Source organism: Cryptomeria japonica, chromosome 4 (assembly GCF_030272615.1).
Source record: "Cryptomeria japonica chromosome 4, Sugi_1.0, whole genome shotgun sequence".
Taxonomy (NCBI): Eukaryota; Viridiplantae; Streptophyta; class Pinopsida; order Cupressales; family Cupressaceae; genus Cryptomeria; species Cryptomeria japonica.
In genome coordinates, this window is record NC_081408.1 from 689,562,804 (window position 1) to 689,589,483 (window position 26,680).

General features: G+C 33.4%; 1 protein-coding gene across 1 annotated transcript; it reads right to left on the reverse strand.

The window, feature by feature from the left end:
* Positions 1-24,922: 24,922 nt before the first annotated feature.
* LOC131028621 (UPF0496 protein At4g34320) lies at positions 24,923-26,179 on the reverse strand. The gene is made up of 2 exons (XM_059219419.1): positions 26,116-26,179; positions 24,923-25,914 (listed from the first exon to the last, which is right to left on the reverse strand). Exons 1-2 carry the CDS (start codon positions 26,177-26,179, stop codon positions 24,923-24,925), a joined length of 1,056 nt encoding a protein of 351 aa, XP_059075402.1.
* Positions 26,180-26,680: the final 501 nt, after the last annotated feature.

Sequence of the window (26,680 nt, forward strand, 5' to 3'; positions counted from 1 at the left end):
GTAGGGTATGACCCCAAGCGTTCGATCGAGTGGGGGGCCAAAAAAGGAGCATGCGTAGGGTAATTATGCCTAGATGGACATGTCAGAGCTGATGGTTCATCATCACAACAAGCTGAACGAGAAATTGGCCACATGACAACATTCCATTAAGTGAGACTGACGATTTTTTCACCATCCGAAAAATTGCTGCCCTAATAAAACCTTAGGAAAACTTGAAAAACTGAGATAGGCTTTTGTAGGGACCCCTCTCATGGCCCCATAGGTTCAAACTGCTAGTTTGCAGGTGCCACAGATTCTGAGTTAGGGCCCGTACATGTTTGACAATTTTGAACACTTAGGGCACTCAAGGGACGATGTCGGTAAGTTATGATCCCAAGTGTTTGATCAAGTGGGGTTGCAAAATAGGAGCATGTGTAGGGTATTGTTCATTAAATGAATTATATTATTCATGAATTGTATTGTTCATTGAATGAATTGTATTGTATTGTTGATTAAATGAATTGTATTGTTCATTAAATAAATTGTATTGTATTGTTCATTAAATAGCCATTATTAACCATTGTTAACTATTGGAATGAAGATTAAAGATTTCCATTATAACACTACACACAGATGAGCAACAATTCATATGATTGAATGTCAACTTCGGTATATATAAAAATGTCAAATGATTACAAATGTATGTCCATACACAAATATGGCATAAACGCCAACTGAAACAAAATGTATGTCTAAATATGTGAATGTATGTCCATATACAAAATATACATGCCAACTAGACATGTAAGCATCCCAAAACTATCTATAACATCCTAAGCTGCTAATGGATCATCAAAATCAATCCTCTTCGCCGCACTGCTCAGCTCTGAAGGATCCTGCACAAGAAAAATAAACCACGATTAATATTAGTTATATCATATAATTCACATTCAAAAAGTTAACATAAAAATGAACTATTTAATTGAACTATTCATGTTTACCTCATCTCCACATTTTCTCTTCAGCTTTGTAGGACTCTTGATGTATGTCTTTGGTAGAGGAGGTATGTTTTGAATATTTTGATACACAACCTACATATGTTCAGAAACATGAGATTGATACAAGTTAGCATATAATTGTCACTGATAATAACAAATTATATCTACTAATCAAATAATAAAATAAACACACATCTACTCGAGGCATCTCTTCTTCTTCTTTAGGTATACTGGGTGTAGTCATCAAGGATGTGAAGCCAAGAGTTCTCTGTATATATACACAACAAGTATATGAAACTATCAATCTATGTCTAGACATGTATAATCACTATAAGTTATTTAAACTATTCATTCAATCTTATTTGCATTCAATTACCTTTCCCTTGTCTCCAATTGCACTACTAGATCATAGATCACACTACACCGCACTGGTGCTGCTTGTGCCCTACAAGAGTAAAAGAAGATATACATGCAAGTTACTACATAATCTAATTAATACAAATATAAATGATGAGCATGTATGTACAATAAAATACAAACGACTAGGTGCAATAATATATGTACCGTCAAGCTATCAAGGCCAAATGAAATGGCCGACAAGGTGCCCTCCTGAATCTGTCTCAACTCATCCTCGGTCATCAACTCTTAAATAGACCATGTAAATAAAAATTAGTACTTAATATTATCTAATTTATAAATATTTAATTAAAATATAACATGAACTATGAAAACACAAATCTTACCAATACATCATCAATGTATGATGACAATGCCTCCTCACCTCTAGCATGTGAGGACTCCCCAGGGTATCCTCCAGTCTATGTAATAACCTCTAGTGCATCATGCATCTCATGCACCTCATAATCTGCACTATCCACATCAGGATCAACGGGCTGTCCAACTGGACCCAAGCATACGTGCCCACACATGACACAACTATGGGGCACGCATATGTGTGGAGCCGAGGATGACATGTCACTGGCACCAGATGCACCACTACCATCAAGAGTAGGCTGAGCTACTGATGCAGCCTGAGAAACCAAAAGGCTACTCAAAGAGTGAATAGCCGATATGGTCTGTGAAGCCGCCTCACAAATGATATCAAGATGCTGAACTGTAGGTGGGGGATCAATAGGAGGAGGGGGGACATATGGGTCCTGGACTACTCTGACTACCCCACGTCTATTTTGGGGCATACCTAAACCTACACCCTGGAAAGGTTGGATGTCAAAGTAGTTCACATGTTTGTGTAAAACAAACTCAGCATACAATTTTTTTATGAAATAGAAGGGGATATCAAGATTGTTGTTGGGTGGTTTGTCGAAAACCATCCACCATCGATCCCAAAAATTTTTCACAATCCCATCATTTGTGCACCATTTAATAGAAAGTTTTATTTTTTTGGGATCTACGGGCTGACCAGTATGGGGATTGACAAATGATGAGGCGATTTCGGCTTTGGATATCTCAAGATCCTTGATATCCTTATACAACAAGCCATCTGCATATTTTTCCTTCATAGAATCTCGCCACAAAAGGGCGGCATCGTGCTCCTCAGTCATGGTTTCCATACTTTTTACGATCGACATGAGAGAATCAAACAATGGGTTTAGATGAGGGATCCTATGATATACTTCTGCAATCCCCCTCAATTCATTCAAATTTTGTGTAATCAAATCTTGAATTGAGGGGGGGTTTGGCAAATGAGGGTTTGGTTGTTGCAATTGTGGTTGGTTAGTGTTTTCATTTTTATCCCCCATTTTTAACCTAATTGAATGTAAACAATTAAATTTAGTTAACAAATTTAAACAATTAGGTATTTGATTTAAAAAAAAGCTAGTTTTCATGAAAAAAAACCATATTTTCAATGGAAAATCAAATAAACATTCACAAAAAATACAAAAAATGAATGAAAATGATTCAAAACGACAAAATTCTTACCTCTAAATCTATTTTTTAGCAATTGTTTGTCAAAACACCGGATATCGGATGGAGCAAGTATCGGATTTTGACGAATTCGTGTGACTCGTGAGTAGAAAATAACTCACGGGACTGTCACTGTCGAAATATTAATGTCTCAGAAAATCAGATATCCAATTATCCGATTTCAACACTTAAATTATTTTTAAATAACATATATAATATAATAATATATTATATAATATGTATTGTATTATATTATATATATTATAATATATAATATTATATAATATACTATAATATAATATACTATAATATAATATAATATAATATAATATAATATAATATAATATAATATAATATAATATAATATTATGTTATATTATATAATATAATATTATGTTATATTATATATAATATTATGTTATATTATATATAATATAATTTTATATTATATTATATTATATTATATATAATATAGTATAATATTATATTATATTATAATATATAATATAATACAATATTATATACTATAATACAATATTATATAATATATAATATAATATAATATTATATTATATTATATATAATATTGTATTGTATTATATAATTCGTAACATATAATATATTTTTTAAATTAAAATTACAAATAAAAATCGGATATCGGATATCCAATTTTATCCGATATCCGACTTTATCCGATATCCGATTTGCATAGGTAATTACCAGGCCAAGGTGTACTGACACCTAGGCCAAGCAAAAAGTCAACACGGATTTTTGGGTTTTTAGGTGAGTGAGGAAGGCTTTTTTTCTCACATCGCCACTTTTTGGCCCCCCTTGATCCTGCACTAACCCAATTCCCTATCTTGATTAAAATAATGATCCTCCAGGTTGAGGTTATCTGGGAATCTAGGGCGATTCTCCCTATCAGTGGTTGGGTGTGAAGAAAAGGAAATTTTGGCATCTCTAGAGAAAGCAGTACTGTTATTAGGAGTGTCTTCAGAGTATGACACAAGCTTCTTCTTAGAAGTGTTATTCTCCCTTTCCTGAGCATCCTTAGAAGAATCCTTGGGAGGACCTTTAGGATTATTTATAGAGACCTCATTTTTATTGTTGACATTGTTTGATATTGTTATCTTATTTGGATATAGTTTTGGCATTATGGAAATGATAGTTTTGTGGACCAAAAATATATTTGTGTACTTCAGATGTTGTGGCATTGTTCATAGCTAGTCGTGATCCCATCCTTAGGTCTAGAAATGATTTGTAGAAGCTTTTTTAATGTGTTATGGGTCTCACCATAACGTGTGGAGATCCATATTTGAGTTATTTGCATTAGAGAATATGTTTGATCATTAATTGCTTATATGGATGTGTATCATGTTGATATTTTATTTTTTATGTTCTAGTGATTTCAGATTAGTGAATTGATATTTCAAAGATATTTTTTGGTCCCCTCTTTCTCATAGAGTGGATCAACATGTGTGTTTTCTCTCAGGCCAATTTGATTCGATCTTTGATGATCTATCTTGTATATAAGGACTATGTATGATTGAGTTGAGTATGAAAAGTGGGCGGAACAAAGTAGAGGATATGAGTGGAAGTGTGTGAAAGTCAATGAAGAATAGAGAAGAACAGTTGTGATTGAATGATGTGTGAGTTGTTTGAGACAATGGTAGAGAAATGAGATAGAGTGTTGACAGATTGAGATTAGAGTTGTGCATGTTGGTCTTGGTTGCCTAATGCAAAGTTCAATGACAACTTCATGATCAGGAGATCCTTCTTTTCAATTCATTTTTGTATCTTGCCTTGGTTTAGTTAGCTTCAGGTTTTGCAAGTCCTTTTTGTCTTGCCCCAAGAGTAGTTAGCCTTATTTTTGCAAGTCTGGAGCAAGCCGCTCCAAATAATCTAATCCTTCTTCCAAGACTAAGTCACTTTAAAAAAATTCAAAACACTTTCTAGCTTTTAAAAAAGAAAATCCCTTTTAATCTTAAAAATTGCATAAATCTTTAACAATATAACTATGTTCCAATGTATAAACAAACCTTAGTATTTTCTAACATACTAAGAATAAGTAAAAGATGATTAGTTTAATCCATCATAAATAGAAAATTCGAAAGGATTGATGAATCTTTGATCTCAAGAACACACAACCCACTCCCTCCAAGCACAATTCTCTTTCAAAATGTTCAAGAGCATCTGTTTTACTTTGAAAAAATGTTCTCTTTCAATCTTCAAAATTGCATGTCTTTCACAATGAGACTCCTTTAGAATCGTACAAGCAAATCTTAATTTTTTGATAATAAATATCAATAACTTAATCTTTTTATAAATAAATAATTCAAAAATTTGATGATCACAAGAGTACACCAAAGACAAGTCTCTTTTAAATTATGCAAGAACACTTTCTAGGTTTTGTAAAAGGAGTTTTCTTTCAATCTTAAAAAATTCATTAGTGTTCAATAGTCAAATTCTTGTTCAATGTATAAGTAAATATTACTTTTTCCTAATGGGCTAAAACAAATCATAAAACTTAAAGACATTAGTTTTTTACAAACAAAAAATTAAAAATATTGTTGAATCTTTCAAGTGTCAAAAAAACGTCAAGCCATTCCAAATAATCCAATCCTCCCTTCAAGAGCAAGTCTCTTTCAAAATATTCAAGAACACTTTCTACACTTTAAAAAGATGATTTGTTCCAATCTTTAAAGTTGCACATATTTAACAATTAGACTATTTATGAAGACATAAATTTCAATTCTATTTTATTTTAAAATATTAAAACAAACTTTAAAAGATAAATACCTTAATCATTTACAAAGTAATAATTCAAAGATCTTAAAAAACCACCAAACCACTCGAAATGATCTAATTGTCTTTCAATTTCAGTACTTTAAACAGTTGGATTTTCTCATTGCACCAATGTAGGACTACAATTGGCATGCATAACCTAATTTCACCACTCTTGAACAACTAGTAAACCATCACTCCTTAAAAATCAATTGAAATATTGAGGGGGAAAATTCTCGAGGTAGAAGAGAACAAGAGCTAAATGATGATTAATTAAATAATTTAATTTCCTTTTTATCATCATTAATCAAAATAAGAAATTATTATTCATCTCTTGAAATACACCAATCTATAAATTATCCTTATACACAATAAATTATGCATTGATACAACCTAAAAACTGAATAACAAGTTCCCTCAAAAACACATATTCTACCCAACATCCTCCTCAAAGGATTTTGATCTTAGGAAGTTTCTTTCCTTTCAATTATAAGTGATTTACCTTGAATAACAATTCATTCAGGATAGAAGAAGTTAATCAATTCAATGGTAAATGAATATCATAGCCATGAGAAGATTTGGTAATATAGGTGTGAGATTTTGCCAAGATCTAGAGGCAATGGAAAGCACAAATAAGAGAACAAAATATATGATAGGAATAAACTGTATTCTATCAAGATGCAAAATATGAGCAACTGGACCATTAATCATTGTTCAATAGTTGTTACATACAATGAATATGAGCCTGCATATATAGGCAAGGCTATATGGATATGTGAGCATACAAACATGACATGTGGCTCAATGAGAAACAAGGGTAGGTAGGAAATAGGTGTGGTAGGTGTGTGTGTGAAAAGTGGACCTGTATCTATAAGCACAACACTTCAATCAAGTCATTACATGCATGGTTAGACAGATATAAATATGAATATGAGAACCATAACAAATCGACTCATTACCTTCTAACAGATGCAAGTATAAGATTGCTCTCAGATTATAAGCAATACCAGTGACTAGACGACACCAAGACGAAGGATTTTAATCTATATGAGCATGATATTAATGCTAGATGGATGCAAGATCAATCTAACAAGATTCAAGTAAAAAAAGAGATAAATTATCTAAATATGTATGCAATATTCTCAATGAACCTAGAGTGAAAACATCATGATAACAATATATTCTCCAAGATCTTTTTTTTTAATGAGAGATGAAAACCTAAATTTATAGAAAATTCAGAAAGAAACCAATGGATGAGATCAAATGATGATGAGCGGTCAAGATTTTCCAAGAGGAAGCACAATCCAGGTGAATTGATGTGATTGGATGCTTTTCTCAGTTTTAAAGGAAATTGAACTAAAATTAAGATAAAATCAAGAAAAACTGATTTATTCTCTATTTCATTCAATTTTAATATTTAATTGTTTTAATTGCTTTCTTTGAGATTATTTATCAAAGATTATCTCCAATTGATTTCTTTTCTCAATTTTTAATTCTTTTTTGGTCAATTAATTCCTTTTTTTGATTTATTTCCTTTTTTTGAAGATTTATGGCAATTTTAATTTATTTAATTAAATATGCAAAAGATATTTAATTAAAATAAATAAGATAATTGTTTAAAATGATTTACTTGGAATGATTTAATTAATTAAATAAATATTTAATTAATATTGAGTGATTGATTTGCCATGTGACATTTCATGATTTTAGAAATTAATTGTGTGCTCAAGATTGATTTAATTGCCTTTGTTTAGGACCTTGGTGATGTTGTTGAGATTAGGGGCTCATGGTTTAGATGACCATTTTTAGGGTATTACATTTTCCCCTCTTTGAATTAATGTGCGAGTTGTGTATTGGGTCAAAGAAAATTCGATATCTAGGAGATGCCAGTTCTGAACTTGATTGATCACGAACTAGATTAAAAGCGAGGTGTTTAGCTTGATTTGAAGCGAAAAAGCTAAATAGAGTTGAAATTTGTGGCTTCATAACCTCTGATGGTTTTCCGGACTATCTTGGTGATGGAGGAAGAGACGTTAGTGAGAGTGTAGGCTCTATCTTGTAGCCGTCCATGCCAGTGTTTGTGATTTTCAATTTCTTTTGTAAATCTTTCTGCAAAGATTCTGAACTTTCAGTTGTGGAGGCTTCTCTATTATGAGGAACAAAAGCATCAGCACTTTGCATTAATGCATTGTAGGTATAGCTTGCATCGGCAGTAATACTGACTTCAACTCCATTATAAGGAAATTTCAGGCATTGATGATACATAGATGGTACTGCTTTCATTTCATGAATCCATGGCCTAGCCAGTAACATGTTGTATAAAAGATGAAGATCTAGGACTTGAAAAATGACATCTCTTTCCATAAGTCCTACTTTGATTGGTAGTAGTACCAGACCCTTAGAGGTTCTTTCTTCTTCATCATAAGCCTTGATTGTTATTTTCTTTGTTGGCTCAATAACATTTTCAGAAAATCCCAGTTGTGTCAGTAGATTGTAGGTACAAATATTCAACCCAATGCCTCCATCTATCAAAACATGTTTAACGCAGTGTTTATGGATCATGGCTTCAATGTGTAATGGCTGGTTATGTGGGTGACTCAGTGAGTTATCATCTTCTTTAGAGAAAGTGAGGTAATAAGGTGAGGTCAGGTGACCCACCATAGATTGAAACCGATCTATGTCTAAATCTTTAGGGACACTGGTGGTAAGTAGAGCCTTGTCCAGGACCTCTCTATGAGTAGAAGAGATCTTAAGCAGCTCCAAAATGGAGATTTGAGCATTGGTTCTCTTCAATTATTTGACAATACTATAACCAGGAGAAGACGGTGAACCTAGCTATTTTGATTTGGCCATGATTGTGTCTATTTGTCTATTTGGTAGATTTGATGTTGTTTGATCAAAAGTTGAGGAACTAGCTCCTGGGAGAGTAATTTTCCTTGGAGCGTGAGTCACGACATTAGCAGTTTGTGCTTGACTTTGTTGATCCTGGACTATGATCACATTGCAATATTCAGTTTGAGCAGATTCAATCATGTTGATCACATTATTGTTGTTAGTGTAGGTATAATTGACTCTAGCTCCTCCCTTGGATTTTGAGGAATCTCCTTGTTCATAAGTCGGTAAGGGATCTTTAAAGGCCTTATGATCAGCATTTGTTGCATGATTTCCAACAATGATCTTGCCTGCGTCAATGAGATCTTGGATTTCATGTCAGAGTTTCATGCAGTTGTTTATGTTATGTCCCTTGTTCCGATGGTAGTCATAGTATTCGTTTTCTTGCTACCATTTGGGTCTAATTTCTGGGTCATATGGTCTATAATTGTCTGGCAATGTTACAAAATTACTTGCCAATAAAGTTTTAAAAGCTGATTTATATGACTCATCCAGAGGAGTAAAATCATGCTTAGGCTTTGAAAGCCAAGGTTTTTCTTTAAACCATTCTCTTGTTTTCTTTGGGGGATTCTCTATTGTCATTTCAGCTGCCTTGAGTGCTTGCATGCCACTGGCCAAGCTAAATATTGTGGATTTTGTTTTTTATTGTACAGTATCTACCACTCCATCATTAACAACGTTCTTGTTGCTATCTTTGCCATATTTCTAGTATTTACTCTTTTCTTTAGAGCTAGAACCTTGTTGTGTTTCCTTCCAAAGCGAGATATCTCCCTTTTTGATAAGCACATCTTCCATTCTGAGGGCGTTATCTACCATTTTGTTGAATGAAGGGTGTACTTGCATTTGGACACTGTACTTCAATTTAGGGACTAAGTTGTTGACAAAGATATCCATTTTCTCAAGATCTGGGATAGTCCGTGAATATCTAGAGAACATATTTCTCCATGATTGGAGGAAAGTGAGAAAGGGTTCTCCTGTCTTTTGTCTGGTATTGCAAATCTCTATCATAGTGACTGGGTGATGAATGTTGTATGAGTATTGTTGTAAAAATAGTTGGATTAGTTCTTCAAACATTTTTATCCCTTTGGGTAGGATTGCAAACCATTCCATTGCTTGACCCCCTAAACTCCTTGGGAAAAGGCGCATGAGGTACGTTTGATCATGCATGAACTCCATACAAGCAGCACAAAACTCTCTGACATGATCTTGAGGATCTGAGGTACCATCATATTTGTCAAATTTTGGGATCTCAACTCGTGAAGGAAATGGAGACATGTAAAGGTTTTTGTCAAATGGGAATGGGCATATTGTGTCTAGAGAATATTGTTTTGGCATTTTATCTTTGTCTTCTATTCTTGTGATCGCAGTTTGCAATGCTTGCATTTGTTTGCTTATTTTTCCCCATGGTGTCTCTTCTTCTTTAGCGATGAGGGCCTCTGCATTATAACCAGTAGGGAGTTTGGCGCCTTGCTTTGCTAATTCTAGGAAATAGTCTTCTTTTTCCCTAGCCATGATGACCTTCATCATTTTCTGGGACTCTTTATCATTCTGACATCTATGTACTTTGGCTTCAGGAGGTTTAGGAAGCTCAGATTCAGTTGATGAGGAATCGTTGTTTGTGGTATGATTGCTGAAATTATCGTGAGTATCTCGTTTACTAGCTTTTCTTTCTTGCCTTTCTCCAGACATGGTGGGAGATAGGAGCTAACCAAATATTGGTATGTCGTAAACTAGTATTTGTGATGAGGATGGTTTACTTTGAAAGGGGTTTCCTTTGAAGAATGGATTGTCATTAAATGAGAAGGGTGTTTCTTTTCCTTTGTTTGTTTTGCTGCATGAGCTTCTAGTTTGAATAGGCATTTGTAACCGAAAGGACCGAGAGCGAGATGTGTTGCAGAAGTCAAGATCAAATTGTAGCTGTAGTTCATTTAACGTAGTGATTGAGAGAAGTAACTAAGATCTAGTTTGGTTTCAGGAATGATCTATCCTGTGTAAGACGTTATCTAAGTCAGCTTAGATTTGATAAGATGTTTGTTTGAACTAGCTGAGAGATGATCGACAAAATCGTGCAACACAACGACAGAGGTACACTATCAACGTTGTTTATGCTCAGGAAGATGATAACTAGTTTTAGGCTTGTTGTAGACTATTTTAGATAGGTTTGACTGTTCTGGACTGACAAAATCAGAGACTCATACGACAGAATTTCTGAGACCGTACGATAGTATAATAGCTTCAGGATGACAACAGTTCTATTTCATATGAGTTGCTGCTTAGTACCGTATGACAAATGGGTAGGTCCCGAACAACAAAGGATTCAGTGCAGTTTTGACTTGTATGACACAAGATTTAGCTTAAATGATAGACTGTTGGGTCTTGTATGACATAGGATTGAGCTTGGATGACACTTTAGAAGACTCGTATGACATAGGATATGGTGCAGGATGACAAATGATCAGGTTCGTATGACTATTAACAGGACAGAGACAAAAATTCTGAGTATGACAACTGAGTATGACCAATTCTAAGATGGATTGATTTTTGACCAAGATAGACTAGTTTGTGACACGGACAGAGTTTTGATCACTGAGTTTGTTGATTTGTTTTCTCCAGTTTTAGTATTCCAGTTTTAGTTTGAGGGATGAAAATACAGAAAACATGCAGTATGAATAGTAACTCTAATCACAACATGCAAACCCTATGGAAGTTGGATTAGAGAAGAAAACCTTTGCTTGCTGACTTAGGTACATACCCAATAGCTAATGAGAATATGGCCGTTGAGTCTCACACAACGGATTCTCAACACCGTATTAGCTGACTCCAAACACTAATGGGGGCACGATATGGCAAGTGTCTTGGGAGAGTTACTATCTCTCTTGCACAAAGATTATCAACCTTTCGGAGGTGAATCAGGTAGCTTCTAATTTTAATTGGATCTAGTAAGGGTTCCGTTTGGTGTGTCGAGGTAGAAACTCAATTAAGAGGTCTCCCAGCCTTGAAAACCAAGGTTTAATATACCCAAAGGTACTAAGGAGAGCTATTCTCGAGCACTGTCGTTGACTTGATTTTCATCAAATCATGTTTATTTTATAGTGGGTTGGAGTACTTGGTGTTTAACCATTCCCACTTAGGTCATTCCCCTCACACCGGTCGTAATGGCTTTAAGAGTTTTTCAACCCCTCAGGAGGGCAGGGTTGCTAAAGATGTACAAATCTCAAACAAAGAAAAAGCCTCAAGGATCTAGATTTCTGATTGTCTTAGAAAGACAAGAGCATACTCTCCTACCTCTCGGAATTTTCCAAAAAAACACAAAAGACAGATTTGTTCATTACCCATATAGAAAGTTAGGTGCCTAAAAAATTAAAGAATACACGATGTTTGATTGATTTCTCTTTAGGCAACCTGCAAAAACAATGCATCAGTAGTCATGTTATTTTTATTCTTTGATAGGCATATGTTTTATTGATAAATTATTTAACAAGCATCCTCCAAGAAACTGATCAGGCTGTGAAAATACCAGGCAGACAAAAGACAATTCAGGGTTTAGCATCAGCATAATCAAAATTTAATTCAAGAAAAACCCCGAAAAGAGAAACGTGCTTTTAATCTAACAGAGAACAGAATCGTACAACAATTCTCATAAAATGGAACGACAGAAAACTTTTATCATACGAGTCAGAAATCAATATAGAACAATAGAAGATAACAAAAGCAGTATGTTGTACAAGTCCATATTATGATTCGTACGACAATTTATAGGATATAATATTGTGTCGTATGATAAATTGCAGGCTTCAATATAATGTCGTATGATGCAGTGAAATTGCTCATATGATATTTCGCAGAGACTATACGGACGAAACCCACAGGATAAAAAGAGTGATTCTGAGGCTGAAAAGGTAGTTTTCTGCCCCACGGTGGGTGCCAAAAATGTGTGTGTGAAAAGTGGACCTGTATCTATAAGCACGACACTTCAATCAAGTCATTACATGCATGGTTAGACAAATATAAATATGAATATGAGAACCATAACAAATCGACCCATTGCCTTCTAAAAGATATGAGTATAAGATTGATCTCAGATTATAAGCAATACCAGTGACTAGACAACACCAAGACGAAGGATTTTAATCTATATGAGCATGATATTAATGCTAGATGGATGCAAGATTAATCTAACAAGATTTAAGCAATAAATGAGATAAATGATCTAAATATGTATGCAATATTCTCAATGAACCTAGAGTGAAAACAGCATGATAATAATATATTCTCTAGGATCTTTTTTTTATGAGAGATGAGAGCCTGAATTTATAGAAAATTCAGAAAGAAACCAACGGCTGAGATCAAATGATGATGAGTGGTCAAGATTTTCCAAGAGGAAGCACAATCCATGTAAATTGATGTGATTGGATGCTTTTCTCAGTTTTAAAGGAAATTGAACTAAAATTAAGATAAAATCAAGAAAAACTGATTTATTCTCTATTTCATTCAATTTTAATATTTAATTGTTTTAATTGCTTTCTTTGAGATTATTTATCAAAGATTATCTCCAATTGATTTCTTTTCTCAATTTTTAATTCTTTTTTGGTCAATTAATCCCTTTTTTTGATTTATTTCCTTTTTTTGAAGATTTATGGCAGTTTTTATTTATTTAATTAAAATAAATAAGATAATTGTTTAAAATGATTTACTTGGAATGATTTAATTAATTAAATAAATATTTAATTAATATTGAGTGATTGATTTACCATGTGACATTTGATGATTTTAGAAATTAATTGTGTGCTCAAGATTGATTTAATTGTCTTTGGTTAGGACCTTGGTGATGTTGTCGAGATTAGGGGCTCATGGTTTAGATGACCATTTTTAGGGTATTACAATATGTAGGAGAAACAATGAAATATTCCACATGAGGTGGATCACCCATTGAAGGTGGAATTATCACTCCACAATAAGTGGATATGATAGAGTAATAACAAGATCACACCATAAAAGGTGGAAATCTCCTACAACACACTATCCCAATGTGGCACAAACACCCAAGTGTCTCATACCCAAACTACTATGAAATGCATGTACCTAAGTAAACTTAAGTAAGGTGTAATAATATCCAAGATGAATAATTAATTACATCAACACCCCCCCTTAAGTGCAACTTAGGGGAATGCACTTAAGTCTACAATGCAACTAAGCAATGAAAGATGGGTCCCGGCTACATGGCCATGTTAGGTACCCATGTACAAATACAATCTCCCATAAATGGATAAAGAGAGAAAAACCCAATGGGAAAAATATATTCCCCAAAAGAGAGATGAAAGCTATGCAAGAGGACTCTCATAGAAGCATGTGAGGAACAAAACCCCATGTGAGGAAAAAGTCCCCCCCATATGAGAGAAGAAGAGAAGCTAGGAAGCCCCCTCTCAATGTAGAATTTGCACCAATGACAGAAGCTCGATGATGAATAAAGAAACTGCTCCATGAATGTCGAACAACAGTCCTCCCCTTAGGAAGAAACAAAATGAAAGGTGTATCCATGAAGTCTCCCCAATCATGAAGGGAAGATGTAGGAAACAAAATCATGATGAAAGGAATCTTTGAAAACTTCTCAAGTGTCTCCATGTTGATGTTGAAAGATACCCCCTCCAAAGGTGGTAAACTTCTCCACACTGCTGAAAAAGGTACTCCAAGATCTAGTGGAGATTAATGTAGAACAAGTCCCAAAGACTCACATGTCTCCTCAAAGGATAAAGAGACCTCCTCCAACTATTGTACATAAGTATCCACAATCATGTCAACCTCAAAAGAATGATCATGTAGAGAATGAACAAGAGGGTCAGAGTGTTTACTCACAAAAAAAAAGAAGGGATCATCTTCATCAAAGAGAAGATGAATATCATCAATGATGTCTCCTAAATCTGCAATGTAGGATTCCACAAACAAACCTGGAATTTTTGTCAAGTACTCATCCCAAGAAACTGAAGCTGGAAGATAATGAATATCTCGCTGCACTGAATCACATGAAGGCAAAACAGTTGCACTGTCTGCATCCATTGGTTCAATAGATGATGTGATATCAATAGGAGGAGATGAAACACAAGGCTTAAGAAAAGGGTCACAAGTGAGAATCCCCAAGTTCAAGTACCCAAAGTTCTCCTCAAAATCTGAATCATAACAAGAAATGTGATCATTATGTGTAGAATTATCATATTGAAATCATTATCATCAACAAAATCTGAAAAGGAGTATAACTAAGATGCATGGTCAACCACCCCAGTCGCAATGATAGCTCTAGTCTCCAAGTCTCTAATGAAAACTGACTCAGGTGTGAACTCCACAATTCTCTTAGTTTCCCCATGTGTGATTTGATAGATGGAAAGAAGATTATTTTTCAAGTGGGGTACACACAACACATCATTGAAGGAGTTATCCCCGAGAGCAATAGATCCTTTCCCAATCACATCCATGTATGTATGATTGCCCATCAAAATCTACGGCATGGTGCAAGTCTCAAATGTAGAGAACATAGACTAAGAAAGATGCCATATGATGAGAAGCTCCTGAATCTAGAAGCCATCTCCCTGAATCATGACTTGTAGTAGCACAAAGAGATTTTCCTTTTCTTGTCCCAAAAGAGTGAGTCTTCCCACTTGTAGAAGCCATGAATGCTTTCCCTTTTCCTTTTGAAAGTGTGGAAGTGGAAGTTGATGAATCATCCTTCTTGTAGACATTACATAGATCAATGTTGTGCTTTTTGAGGATATGTGTGAGCTCATCAATCTTCTTAGAATGGGAATGATGCTCCTCATGACCAAAATTTTTACAATAGGCACAAGTAGGTCTCTCCCTCTTTGGTGAATTGTCCCTCTTGGAAGAGGATGAATCTCCTTGTTGTGGAGAAGGTGATGCTTTGTCCTTAGGCTTTGATTGCCATTTCTTCTTGTTGGAGTTGTCCTTTCCTTGATTTTCTTTGTTCCCATGATTTCCCAATAATGCTTGAGACTTAGAAGCCTTAATAATTCCCATTCTTATCAACTTAGTTTGTTCCATCATCAACATTCGGCGAAAGCATCAAATGTAGGCATTGTGCAGGTTGAACCCATTGTCATCCTATGGGTTTGGAAACTAGAAACAAATGCTGCATATTCTTGTGGAAGCTTGCCCATCAAGTTGAAGATCAATTGAGTATCCTTCTTATCAATGCCACAATCCTTGAGTTGTACCCTCAACTCTTTTGCCTTAGTGACATAATCTTGTATGGTATCAAAGTTCTTGGGATCTAACATGGTGAGATCACTATCAATCTGATATCCCCTAATCTCATCAACTTGACCATACAAGTCTTGAAACTTTTTCAAAGCATCCTTGATTAGAGTACATTTCTCAATATGAAAAATGAGATCCTTTGATACATACTTTCTTAAGGTACCAATTACCATGATATTTTTAGTGAGCCAATCCAAGTGACCAACAAGATCATCCTTAGGATCAGCGGGAGCAACAATAGTTCCATCAATATAATGAGTTAGTCCCTTTTCCATAAGTTTACTCCATGCATCAATTTTCCAAGTAGCATAATTATGAGGAGTTAAGAGAGGAAACTTAGGAGAAGCCATAGTAGAAAAAAGGAAAAAACACAAGATAGAGAGAGGCACAATCACACAAGACACCCACCCAAATTACTCAATCAAGAAACCTCCCCCCCCCAAAAAAAAAAATCACGATTTGGCACTTTATACTTAGTGTGTGTACAATGGGCCACTTGTAAAAAAGGCAAGGTAGACTTCTAATTTAAATTTTACAACTTCTCAAAATGAGATATAAGAGATTTCAACAAATACTGCTAGTTATCTAAACTGAGATCCAAGCAAAATACAAGTACCAAATAGGCTAAAAAATGACCAAATACTGAAAGTACAATTTCTACTCAAAATCACTACAAACAAATGGAAGATTGTGAAAGTAGACAAAAAATTATGCACTTTCAAAAAAAATGGCACTTGGAAAGGAGTCCATATGAGCCCAAACGAAGCCTCCAAAGTTGTAAAAATCAGGATTTCACGATTTCAAAAAAACCTGTATCCAAAAATTAGAAAACTCCAGCACCACTGTACAGATCACAAAATTCTACCCCAAAACAAAAAATATTGCTCAAAAAAAGGAGTCTGGATGAGTGAGATATCACTATTTGAAAATTGCCTGCAAAATTATAATTTCTGGAAAGTTTTCATCACAACTTCAAACTTCAAATGCCACTAGATTTGGCCTCCGAAGTCCGATTTGGATGAAACAAAAGGTAAAACTGACTTTCTTGGACCTCCTCAATCCAATGGTAACCTCAGATTTGACCCATCAGGCTTCAATAATAACCTGCAATAGAAAGCTCCAAAATACACAACCCCAAATAGTATCAAATTTCTCTCAATTGGCAAACCAATGACACTCTAATGGCTCTGATCCCGTGTGAGATTTTGCCAAGATTTGAAGGCAATGGAAAGCACAAATAAGAGAGAACAAAATAGATGATAGGAATAAACTGTATTCTATCAAGATGCAAAATGTGATCAACTGGATCATTAATCGTTGTTCAATAGTTGTTACATACAATGAATATGAGTCTATATATATACGAAAGGCTATATGAATATGTGAGCACATAAACATGAAACGTGGCTCAATGAGAAACAAGGGTAGGTAGTAAATAGGTGTGGTAGGTAGGATAAACAATGAAATATTCCACATGAGGTGGATCACCCACCGAAGGTGGAATTATCACTCCACAATAAGTGGATATGATAGAGTAATAACAAGATTACACCATAAAAGGTGGAAATCTCCTACAACACACTATCCCAATGTGGCACAAACACCCAATTTTTTCATACCCAAACTACTATGAAATGCATGTACCTAAGTAAACTTAAGTAAGGTGTAATAATATCCAAGATGAATAATTAATTACACCAACAATAGGTCAACTAAGTCTTGCAGGTTATGGTCTTTCTAGATATCTTTCTTATGTTTGAGTATCAGATCTTTGAGGTGCTCATCTTTTTCAGCCAAGCATGAGGTGGCCTCCCTTAAGAGATCCGCATACCAACTGCCCTCTACGCTTCCATTTTCAATGGTGTTGATGACTCACTCTAGATCATCTTCAATCTTGTCATTGAAATTCTTGACATCTGAATCCTTTTTGAAGGTGTTTTTATAAGAATTTACCCAATCAGGGTCTATTCCAACCCTCATATAAATGTCCTCACTCATATGGCCTCCCATCTTCTCTATAGAAATGAAACACAGTTGCAAATCAAACTTACTGTCAAACTTGTAATAAGCAATCTATATTGCGTCTGAAACTTGGTGAATGGGAATCTTGTTTGAAGCATTGTTTTTAGTTGATTGGACTCAGTCGCTATGAGGATTCATTTCATTTAAATAATGTTTTTAACAGACTAGTTAATTACCTAAATATTTTTTTGTTAAGATTGTCCAAATCATATCAATAATATTTTATCTAATATCATATAGTTTTTTTATTAAAATATTATTATATTAATTCTTAGATTTGAGATTTTGACTTATGAGGTTGTCTTTCCTTATACGTCATCCCCTCTTGAGCTTTCGTGACTCTTTCCTTGACTTGTTTTCATTCCCCATTGCAACTGACATGATGGTGCCTAGTACAAAGTACAAACATTTATTTCTTTATTTTCAATTTCTTAAATTTTAGTCTTTATAAAATACGATAATTTTATATTGAAAAAATTAAATGCCTCCATTTGGTATATTTTATATAGATTAAAATTTAAAATATATATATGCTTGTAGCATGGCATAGCAAAACATGAAAAACATAAAATAAATCAATATAATTATATAATATTTTTTAATTAAATTGAAATACAAATTATAATATTATAATATTATTATATTATTACATAGAGATATATGACATTTCATCTATCTATTTAGACTAAGTTTTTCATAGTATATATGTGTTGCAAGATTTAAGCATATACTAAAATCTAAGATATATTACACTTTATTTAAGGATAATATAAAATTTTATTTAATGCTCGATATTATGGTTATGATTAGCATCAGGGTTAAGATTAGTATTATGGTTAGGTTTAAGGATTGCATCATTATTAGGGTTGGGATAAGGGTTAGGGTTATGATTAGGGTTAGGGTTTTAGATTAGGGCTATGATAATAATTAGGTTTTATATCATGGTTAGAGTTAGCATCAAGGTTAGGGTTAGGTTTAGGTTTAGGATTATGGTTACAGTTAGGGTTTAGGAATATGGTTGGGGTTTAGTGTTAGGGTTTAAGTTTATGGTCAGTGTTAGGACTCAGTGTTAGGGTTATTATTATATCTAGGGTTTACATTAAAGTTAGGGTTAGAATTATAATTGGGAGTAGGGTTAGGGTTACAATTTCATTTATGGTTTCAATCAATGCTAGGATTAGTTTAAGGGTTAGGATTAGGATTATGATTAGAGTGAGGGTCAGGGTTTGGATAATGATAAATGTTACAATTAGGAAAAGGACTGTGATTGCAATTAGGTTAAAATTTCATGACTACGGTAAGGGTTTTAATTAGGAAGATATTTAGGGTTAGTTTTAGAGATAAAATTATAGTTAAGACTACGGATAGGGTTAAAGATAAAGTTAGGCTTATTGTTAGAATTTAAATTAAAGTTAGAGTTGGTTTTACAATCAAGGTTACTGTTTGGGTTAGGATTAGGGTTAGTTTTATAATTAGAGATAGAATTTGGTTTAAGGGTAGAATTAGGGCTAGGATTAGAGTTATGATTACGATTGGGATAAGGTCAAATACTAAAATAACCTTGAAAGAAATAATGAAAATGCTAAAATAAATATTGGAAAGATATACCTTTTATCTACAATATGTTTAATATTTCAACCTCCTATGTTTTGCATTTCTAGATTTTGAGTGTGAAGGATACAATTATATACTTCCCTTAATTGGGCTTTTTTCCTTAAATATTTCAAGTAGTATTAAATCTTAATTACTCATTTAGAAAGAAGAGGAGATTGTAAAAAATATGTATTCACTAGTATGACAATTAGATATATTGGGATTATTTTATGAATTGGTTTGGATAAATATTTATGGATGGAAATTGTATTTGAATACTCTACATATTTTTTTGTGGGTGCATAATTTATGTAACTAGACTAGGATTTGAGTTTTATAAAATTTGTTTAAGTGAGTGAGGAGGATAATAACTCTAGATATTTTGAGTAGGTGGCACTTGTGTATAAGAGAAAGATTGATTTTAAAAATTCATTGACTTTTTTGAGAAAACTTATTCCGAGTAGTATGTTATAGCTACAAATAGGTTTTTTTTCTCTTTTTGGATTATTGCAAGTAGATTATTGTGACTACAAAGAATTGTATGCATACATGTGTGAACTTGTAATTTTTTAAAGTTTTGTGTTAGGAAGTAGTTAAATATTAAAAATTTATTCAAGAAATATCAGGAGTATGGTCATGAGGAGATTGGTAATATTTTTATGAAACAACAAATTCCTATATTTGTGGCTGATTTACTACACCCCACAACCCATAAAATGCCAAAAGATGTGGAAATAAAATAGGAGCAAATGTTATAAAATAACACTGAAAAATATAATAGGTGGAGGAGAAAACATTCTAATAATATTGAAAATAATAATGTAACATAAATAAATTATAGTTTAGAATTTGTTATATGCCTTTAAATATATAGAGGAAATATTGTAAAGGAGACTAGGGTGGAGAACAAATGTTGTACCATTTTTCTCTAGTAAATAAAGAAACATTTCTTCTCTTAATACCAGCCTAAGAAAGCTTCCATTTTATCCATTGTGTGAACTAGGAGCAAGAACCCACTCCTCGGGGAAGCTCGGTGATGTTTTTTTTTTGTCTATGTGTAATTTCTTTTTTAGTTTTTAAACTTTAATAGTCGTGTGATTTACATTTAAATATTTTCATTAAAGTTTAGTTTGATAAAATATTTTGTGTTTTGATTTTGGTTTGTAATAGTTCATTAAAGTTTAATTTCAATATTATTAATTTGATGAGAAGGTTTGTCAATTGTTAATAAATCATTTGTTTTATAATTTGATGTTTGTGCACTTTCTCTTGCCTGGAAGTGATAGTTCCTGTCATCGGAATCATTTTGATTTGCAATAGGTGTATTTTTCTAGCTGCATTTCATCCCCACTCAACTTGCTATCTACAACCCTTGTGCAAATAGCCACAACACCTTTTGCAATATTAGGATCCATGGATTGACACGCAAACAAAATTGAAACTAGTTATTGGTTCTTCTTATTAGTTACCCTAGTGCTGGCCTATCAAAAATGTAATACTTTGGTAGAGATTCCAAGGAGAGAGGAACACATAAGAATATCTCACAAAAATGTAAATGAAGAAAACTAAGAGAAGATGATAAAGAGAGAAAAATAATAAATACAAAAAGAGAGATTGGTCACAATACACGTAAGATATGATGAGAACACTTAGTTGAAGAGTGAATATTTATTTATGAAGATAAGTGGGTTTTTGGTAGCCTGGCCCAAACCCTATTACAAGGAAAACCAAAAAGTTGCCCAAATGTATCTAAAATTAGGATTGGACTATATTAGAAACCAACTTATACATTTTTACATCTTTTCTATTTCTTCAAATAACTTTCCATTAAGAGCTATTATCCAAACTTGTAGAACCAAGAGAAAGGAATGAAGAAACCCCTTCAGAAGTCCCAATTGAGAGAAAAATGTTAATTGAAGAAGATGGGACTAGAGGAAGATTATGATGTGCAACAACAATATGAGAAGCAACATTTTTACTAGAGGAAAAAAAATAAAAATAGACAATTGGGGAAACAACAAAATGAACATCAATCTTACCAAAAATCCAATCAAAAGCAGCATAATGAAATTTAGAGGGAACTGAAATAGGAGAAGATGAGTTAGAATCATTTGAATCAAAAGAATTATCAGAGAGTATTATAGTATGTTGAGGAAGATAATTACTACACCAAGAGATAAAGCTCTCTTTTACATGGAGATATACCAAAATTCTTAGTAGAGTGAAACCCCTTATTTTTAAAAATGGGGAAGTAACCCATTTTAATTTTTCATGGTTACTCTAATACAATGAATTAAGTCTTTCCATATAAGATCTAGGTTTGTGTCTAGACTAAAACCAACATCTTTCACTTCATGTAATAGGATAACATCAATTTTCCAAAACATCTTCAGTAATATTTTGATGATAAACTTCCTATCAAGGGATTGAAGGCCCTTAACATTCCATCTAATGCGGGTCAAGTTCATATTTAGTTAGGTTTAATAATTTTTATTTAGTATTCCTAAATGTATGAAAGCATTTGGCAATCTAGTCATTTTTAAATTTTTTTTCACTTTCACCTCTTCTAAGGTGTTACATCTTTTTTTTTTTCTCTTTATTTTCAATAGTAGAAAGAGCCTTATCAATCTCTCTGTTAGTTTCATCTTCACTAGATCATGATGAACTATCATGGGTGAAGTTTACCAGCTGACCCATTGTCTCTAGACTCTGAATCAAATATATTCTTTGGGCCCCCCACTAATTAGAATTGTTCTATCATATTTTATGGATTCTTAATTCTTATCTCATCGATCTTAGCTTTTATCATGTCCAACACAATTGTGTAGCCATATTTTTATTTTTTTAATCTAGTATTGATATTGGGAAAATATTATGTTTTAACATGTTTATCTTTTGATTTATTGGTATCATTTTTTTCTTCCACAACAGTGGAGATTGAGTTTTTATCAACTTGACTGTCTTTCAAAATATCACTAACTAGGGGAAATTCCTTTGATTGATGCACACAAAATGTTTTAGTAAGAACTTCCTTATTTCACTTATGGTTAATGGTAGGGTTCCTCAAGGGCCTTAGCTTTAAGATAAGGTACTCTTTTATTATCATAAACCTTTTTAGATAGGAAACAAGAATTGAGACCTCATACTTCAATTTTATAAACCAAGAGGTTGTCATGCAAATCAATACCTATTTGATCAAGGATGTCTATATACTAGTGGAAAGAGCCACCAAAAATCCTAGCATTCATGTGAGGCATGGTCCTTCTTGTTTCTTCCAACTAAAGAACCTTTCCCATAAGAGAAATAATATGAACCAAGAATGCCCAAAGATACACTAGCACATCCTCTATACCATAGCCCATCCAGACACATAAATAGCTAAAATTTCCTTATTTAGGACATTGTGAAACCCTCTAATTTCTCTAAATATAGAGCTTCCAACATTCTAAAATTGCTTACCCAAAACATGCTCTTGCATAGAATTTATTTTAAATAATATAACAAGCAATCCTTTATGAATCTTTTGAGAGAAGAATACATGTATCCTAATATTTTTTCCGCACACACCGGAATATGAATCATCCAAAAATCTCCTAGTTCATAATTTACTGTTTTCCAATGCTATGAAAAAGTGGCAACATTTCTAAGACTATTCTCTTCCTTTTTCAATTTAGTAAGCATATCCTCATTAGGAACTACTACAAATTTATTCAACCCAAAAGAGAAAAAATTACCTTCGCTTCCTCTGGTATCTCCACTACCATTTAGACTTCCATGTTCATGGATGTTGACACATGCAATCACTAGAACCCCCTCTTCCTCTACTCATGACACCACAACTTGAAAATAATTTCTTTCTTTGTAAGCACTTTGTAGCGTGGGTGGTTTCCCTAAAGTGCCACTTCCTCCAAGCATTAAACTCCTAGATCAACCACCTCAATCAAGGGTAAGGATATCAATTCAAAAGATAGAAATAAAATAACAATCATTTATCGCATTCAAGGTTACTATAGCCTCATAAAAGAATGACAAATAGTTTGAAGGTTGGCCAATAGGTCAAAGATTAACTAGAAGGCCAAATCAAGGACACAATTGCCCTGCAATAGAGAGTGACTTTTCACCTCCCTCTAACCAGAGCACTCACTCCAACCTAGTAAATATAAAATTAAATATATTGATTATGTTCATGATATTTATTAGTGTATTATATTATTATATTATTACATTATATTGATTATATATATATATATTATATTTATCTTTTCAATGTCACAAATTATTACTCCCTCAAATCCTAATTGATGCAAGAAATGGAAAATAATACTTCATTAACCTCAATAAGTATATTTGGTAATTAAGATGATTGGTTGGCCAAATAATTGAAATTTGGTAAATTCTATATGCAATCTTAACACTACATAGGAAATGTTGTGATCCCTTTAGACATGGCCAAATATTTATTCATTTATTTAGCTACTCATTGGTGGCTTCTATTCTTTATAATTTTTATTTGAATTTATACTCGCTTCAAGTACTAATAATAATAAATATTGTGATCATTTTCAGGAATGACTACCTAGTAAATAATGATAATACTTGTAGACCAATATCTATACACAATCAATAAATATTAAAAACTATTATTTGGCAACATCTACCAATTAGAAAATCATTATTTATTATTATGGTAGTTCAAAAGATAATATAGCAATATTTAAAAATTAATATTAATTTTAATGTTAAACCCTTCTACAAGATTCGATAAATATAATAAATCTTTCAAAATTAGTTTGATAACTAGAATAATAATAACTTGTAAAAATTTTAAGCATTAAAAATAATATTGTGACTAACAACAATAGATATAACAATTGGAAATCACTAAGGGATATATTGGATTAAAACTCTCAATAGCTGACTAAAATATGGTCTTTAAATAGAATCTTTCTAAAGCATATGAGAGTTTTTTTTGGTCTAAAATTGAATCCAAGAAATTTTTTATCTTTTAGAGATCATTCAAGCACATTTAATATGATGATATCACTCAATTAATATGAAAAATAAGATTTACTTAATTACAACAAGTTAAAAGACATTCACTCAATTGTAAACATACAGATACGATCAAATATGATGAAGATTTTGTAAATATCATGAATAACTTTCTATGTGAAACAAAGCTAATGTTCAAAATCTTAATATAAGAAAATAGAAATATATTCTCCCCTTTCAATTATTTGTGTCCCATAAATGAAAAAAAAAAAGAAGAGAGAGTATAGAGGAGTTAAAAAGTGATACATGATAAAATAGTAAAGTGATCACATAACAAATAAATATATAAATGTAGTGTTCAAGATTATCCTTATTTTAACATGATATATCACAACTCCAAACCTTAATTACAATTCCATGGAACTCTATATAATATGCTTGGAATGTAAACAAAGCAAATGGGTTGACCGTCAAATGTAGCTGGCTATCATGGGAATAAGAGCCTCCCTCCTCTCGTGGAGGCCATCGCAGTACTTCCCCACATCATCTTGAAGACGGTCGAGCTTATCAACAAACCCCTTCTGTTCCTTGTTGATCTCGTCCACACAAGAGAGCACATATTCCTTGCCCTGCAAACAGATGTCGATGTGACCGTTAATCGAAGTGATGGCAACGATCAGCCGTTTCTTTGAACACTTTGCTTCATCTAGTGTCTGCAATGTTACAAACATACTCATGTCCACTGTGTCTATAATCTTCTTCGCTTCTGTTATCTTCTTCTTTGCTTCTGCCCGCTTCTTTTCCGCTTCTTCCCTCTTCTTCTCTGCCTCAATTGCCACAGTTTTATCTTTCGAGAGGTTGCCAGGGACTGTCGATGCAATGGAACAACATATTTTGTCGATCGCTGGGACCATCAGTGTGACTGGTGCAGTCGGCACAAAGACGACTGCCGCCACCAAGAGAGCCACCACCGCCGCTGCTGTTGCCACAGAAATCACCTTCCAAACACTCCAGTATTTGCTCCCGGATTTGGGCTTCAGTTCCTCCTCCGTTTGATTCTTCAGTAGCTGTTCATGCAATTCCTCCATTTGCAATTCCTCCTCCTCAAATTCCTTCATTTTATTCTTTAATTTCTTCAACAGTTGTTTATGTCGTTCGCAGAGGGGCTCAATATTCTTTTCAAAATCCTTAAAGGGATTCTCAGCCATCTTATAATCCTTGAACTTTTTCTTAACCTTCCTGTACTGAGCGTCGCTAAGAGGTTTTTCAGGCGTTATGCCCTGTAACGCTACGCCAATATTACGCTGGTAGATCTTCGCCTTTACCAGGGACAATTGCAGCCCAACGAAGAAGGATGAAGTTTCTCGACTGTTGATGAAATACTCATCAACCAGCTCCCTCGTTTCTTCATCCTTCCACGTATATTTCCCTCTTTCGATAATGTAGTCGATGACTTGACCATCTAATTCCACCAAATAGCGGAGGCTTTCCAAGCCCCATCTTTATCTCTAACCCTAGCAATACAAATGAAACATAATTATTAAAAGGCGAATTCCACGGTCAATTTGTCACGTTCATATCGTCAATCATGATAGCCATCCATTTGAATAAATCTGTTCAAGAAATGGAAATTTACTGATTTATAGTAAAAGGCGAATTAAACGGTCAATTGCAGGCATGACATTTTCAGTCTGTGAAAAGGATTGATCATTTATTCCACTGTGCATTCATACAAACAAAATTTATATAATTGGTTTTATAAAATATTTTAATTAAAGCTTTGGATTTTTAAATATGATTGGTTCGTATTTGATGTAAATAAATTGTATATTAACTTTATGTTCCCATGCAGCTGCTTAACTCTATTTTCTGCTTAAATTTAAGGAGTTAAGTGTTCCCGTGCAACTTTAAAATTATGAAAAAAAAGGATAATTTAGCATCTTTCCCTACTTTGATGGAGCAGCTATTGTTTAGGAATTAAAAATAAGTCATGGAAGAAAGAGGGGGCTCGAAATAAGCAGTCACTTCTTATTAACAAAAGTGTCAGGTGGCTCCACAATTTGCTCTCCCTCTTTTTTTAAAGATTTTATTTCTATTTGGTTTTTCAAATTTTAAGTGTTCAAATTAGTATTAATACTATTAACAAGAAATTAAAATGTTCTGTTTAAAAATAAGCAGCAAAGATAAATATTCATGGGGCCACCTGCTCCACAAATAATTCCTAAAAA

Bases quoted from the DNA above. Each gene is read 5' to 3' on its own strand.
- LOC131028621 (XM_059219419.1), bottom strand. From the start codon at position 26,179: ATGCACAGTGGAATAAATGATCAATCCTTTTCACAGACTGAAAATGTC. The intron at 25,915-26,115 runs GTTTAATTCGCC...TGGTGGAATTAG, and splicing joins TGTCATGCCTGCAATTGACC to ATGGTCAAGTCATCGACTAC.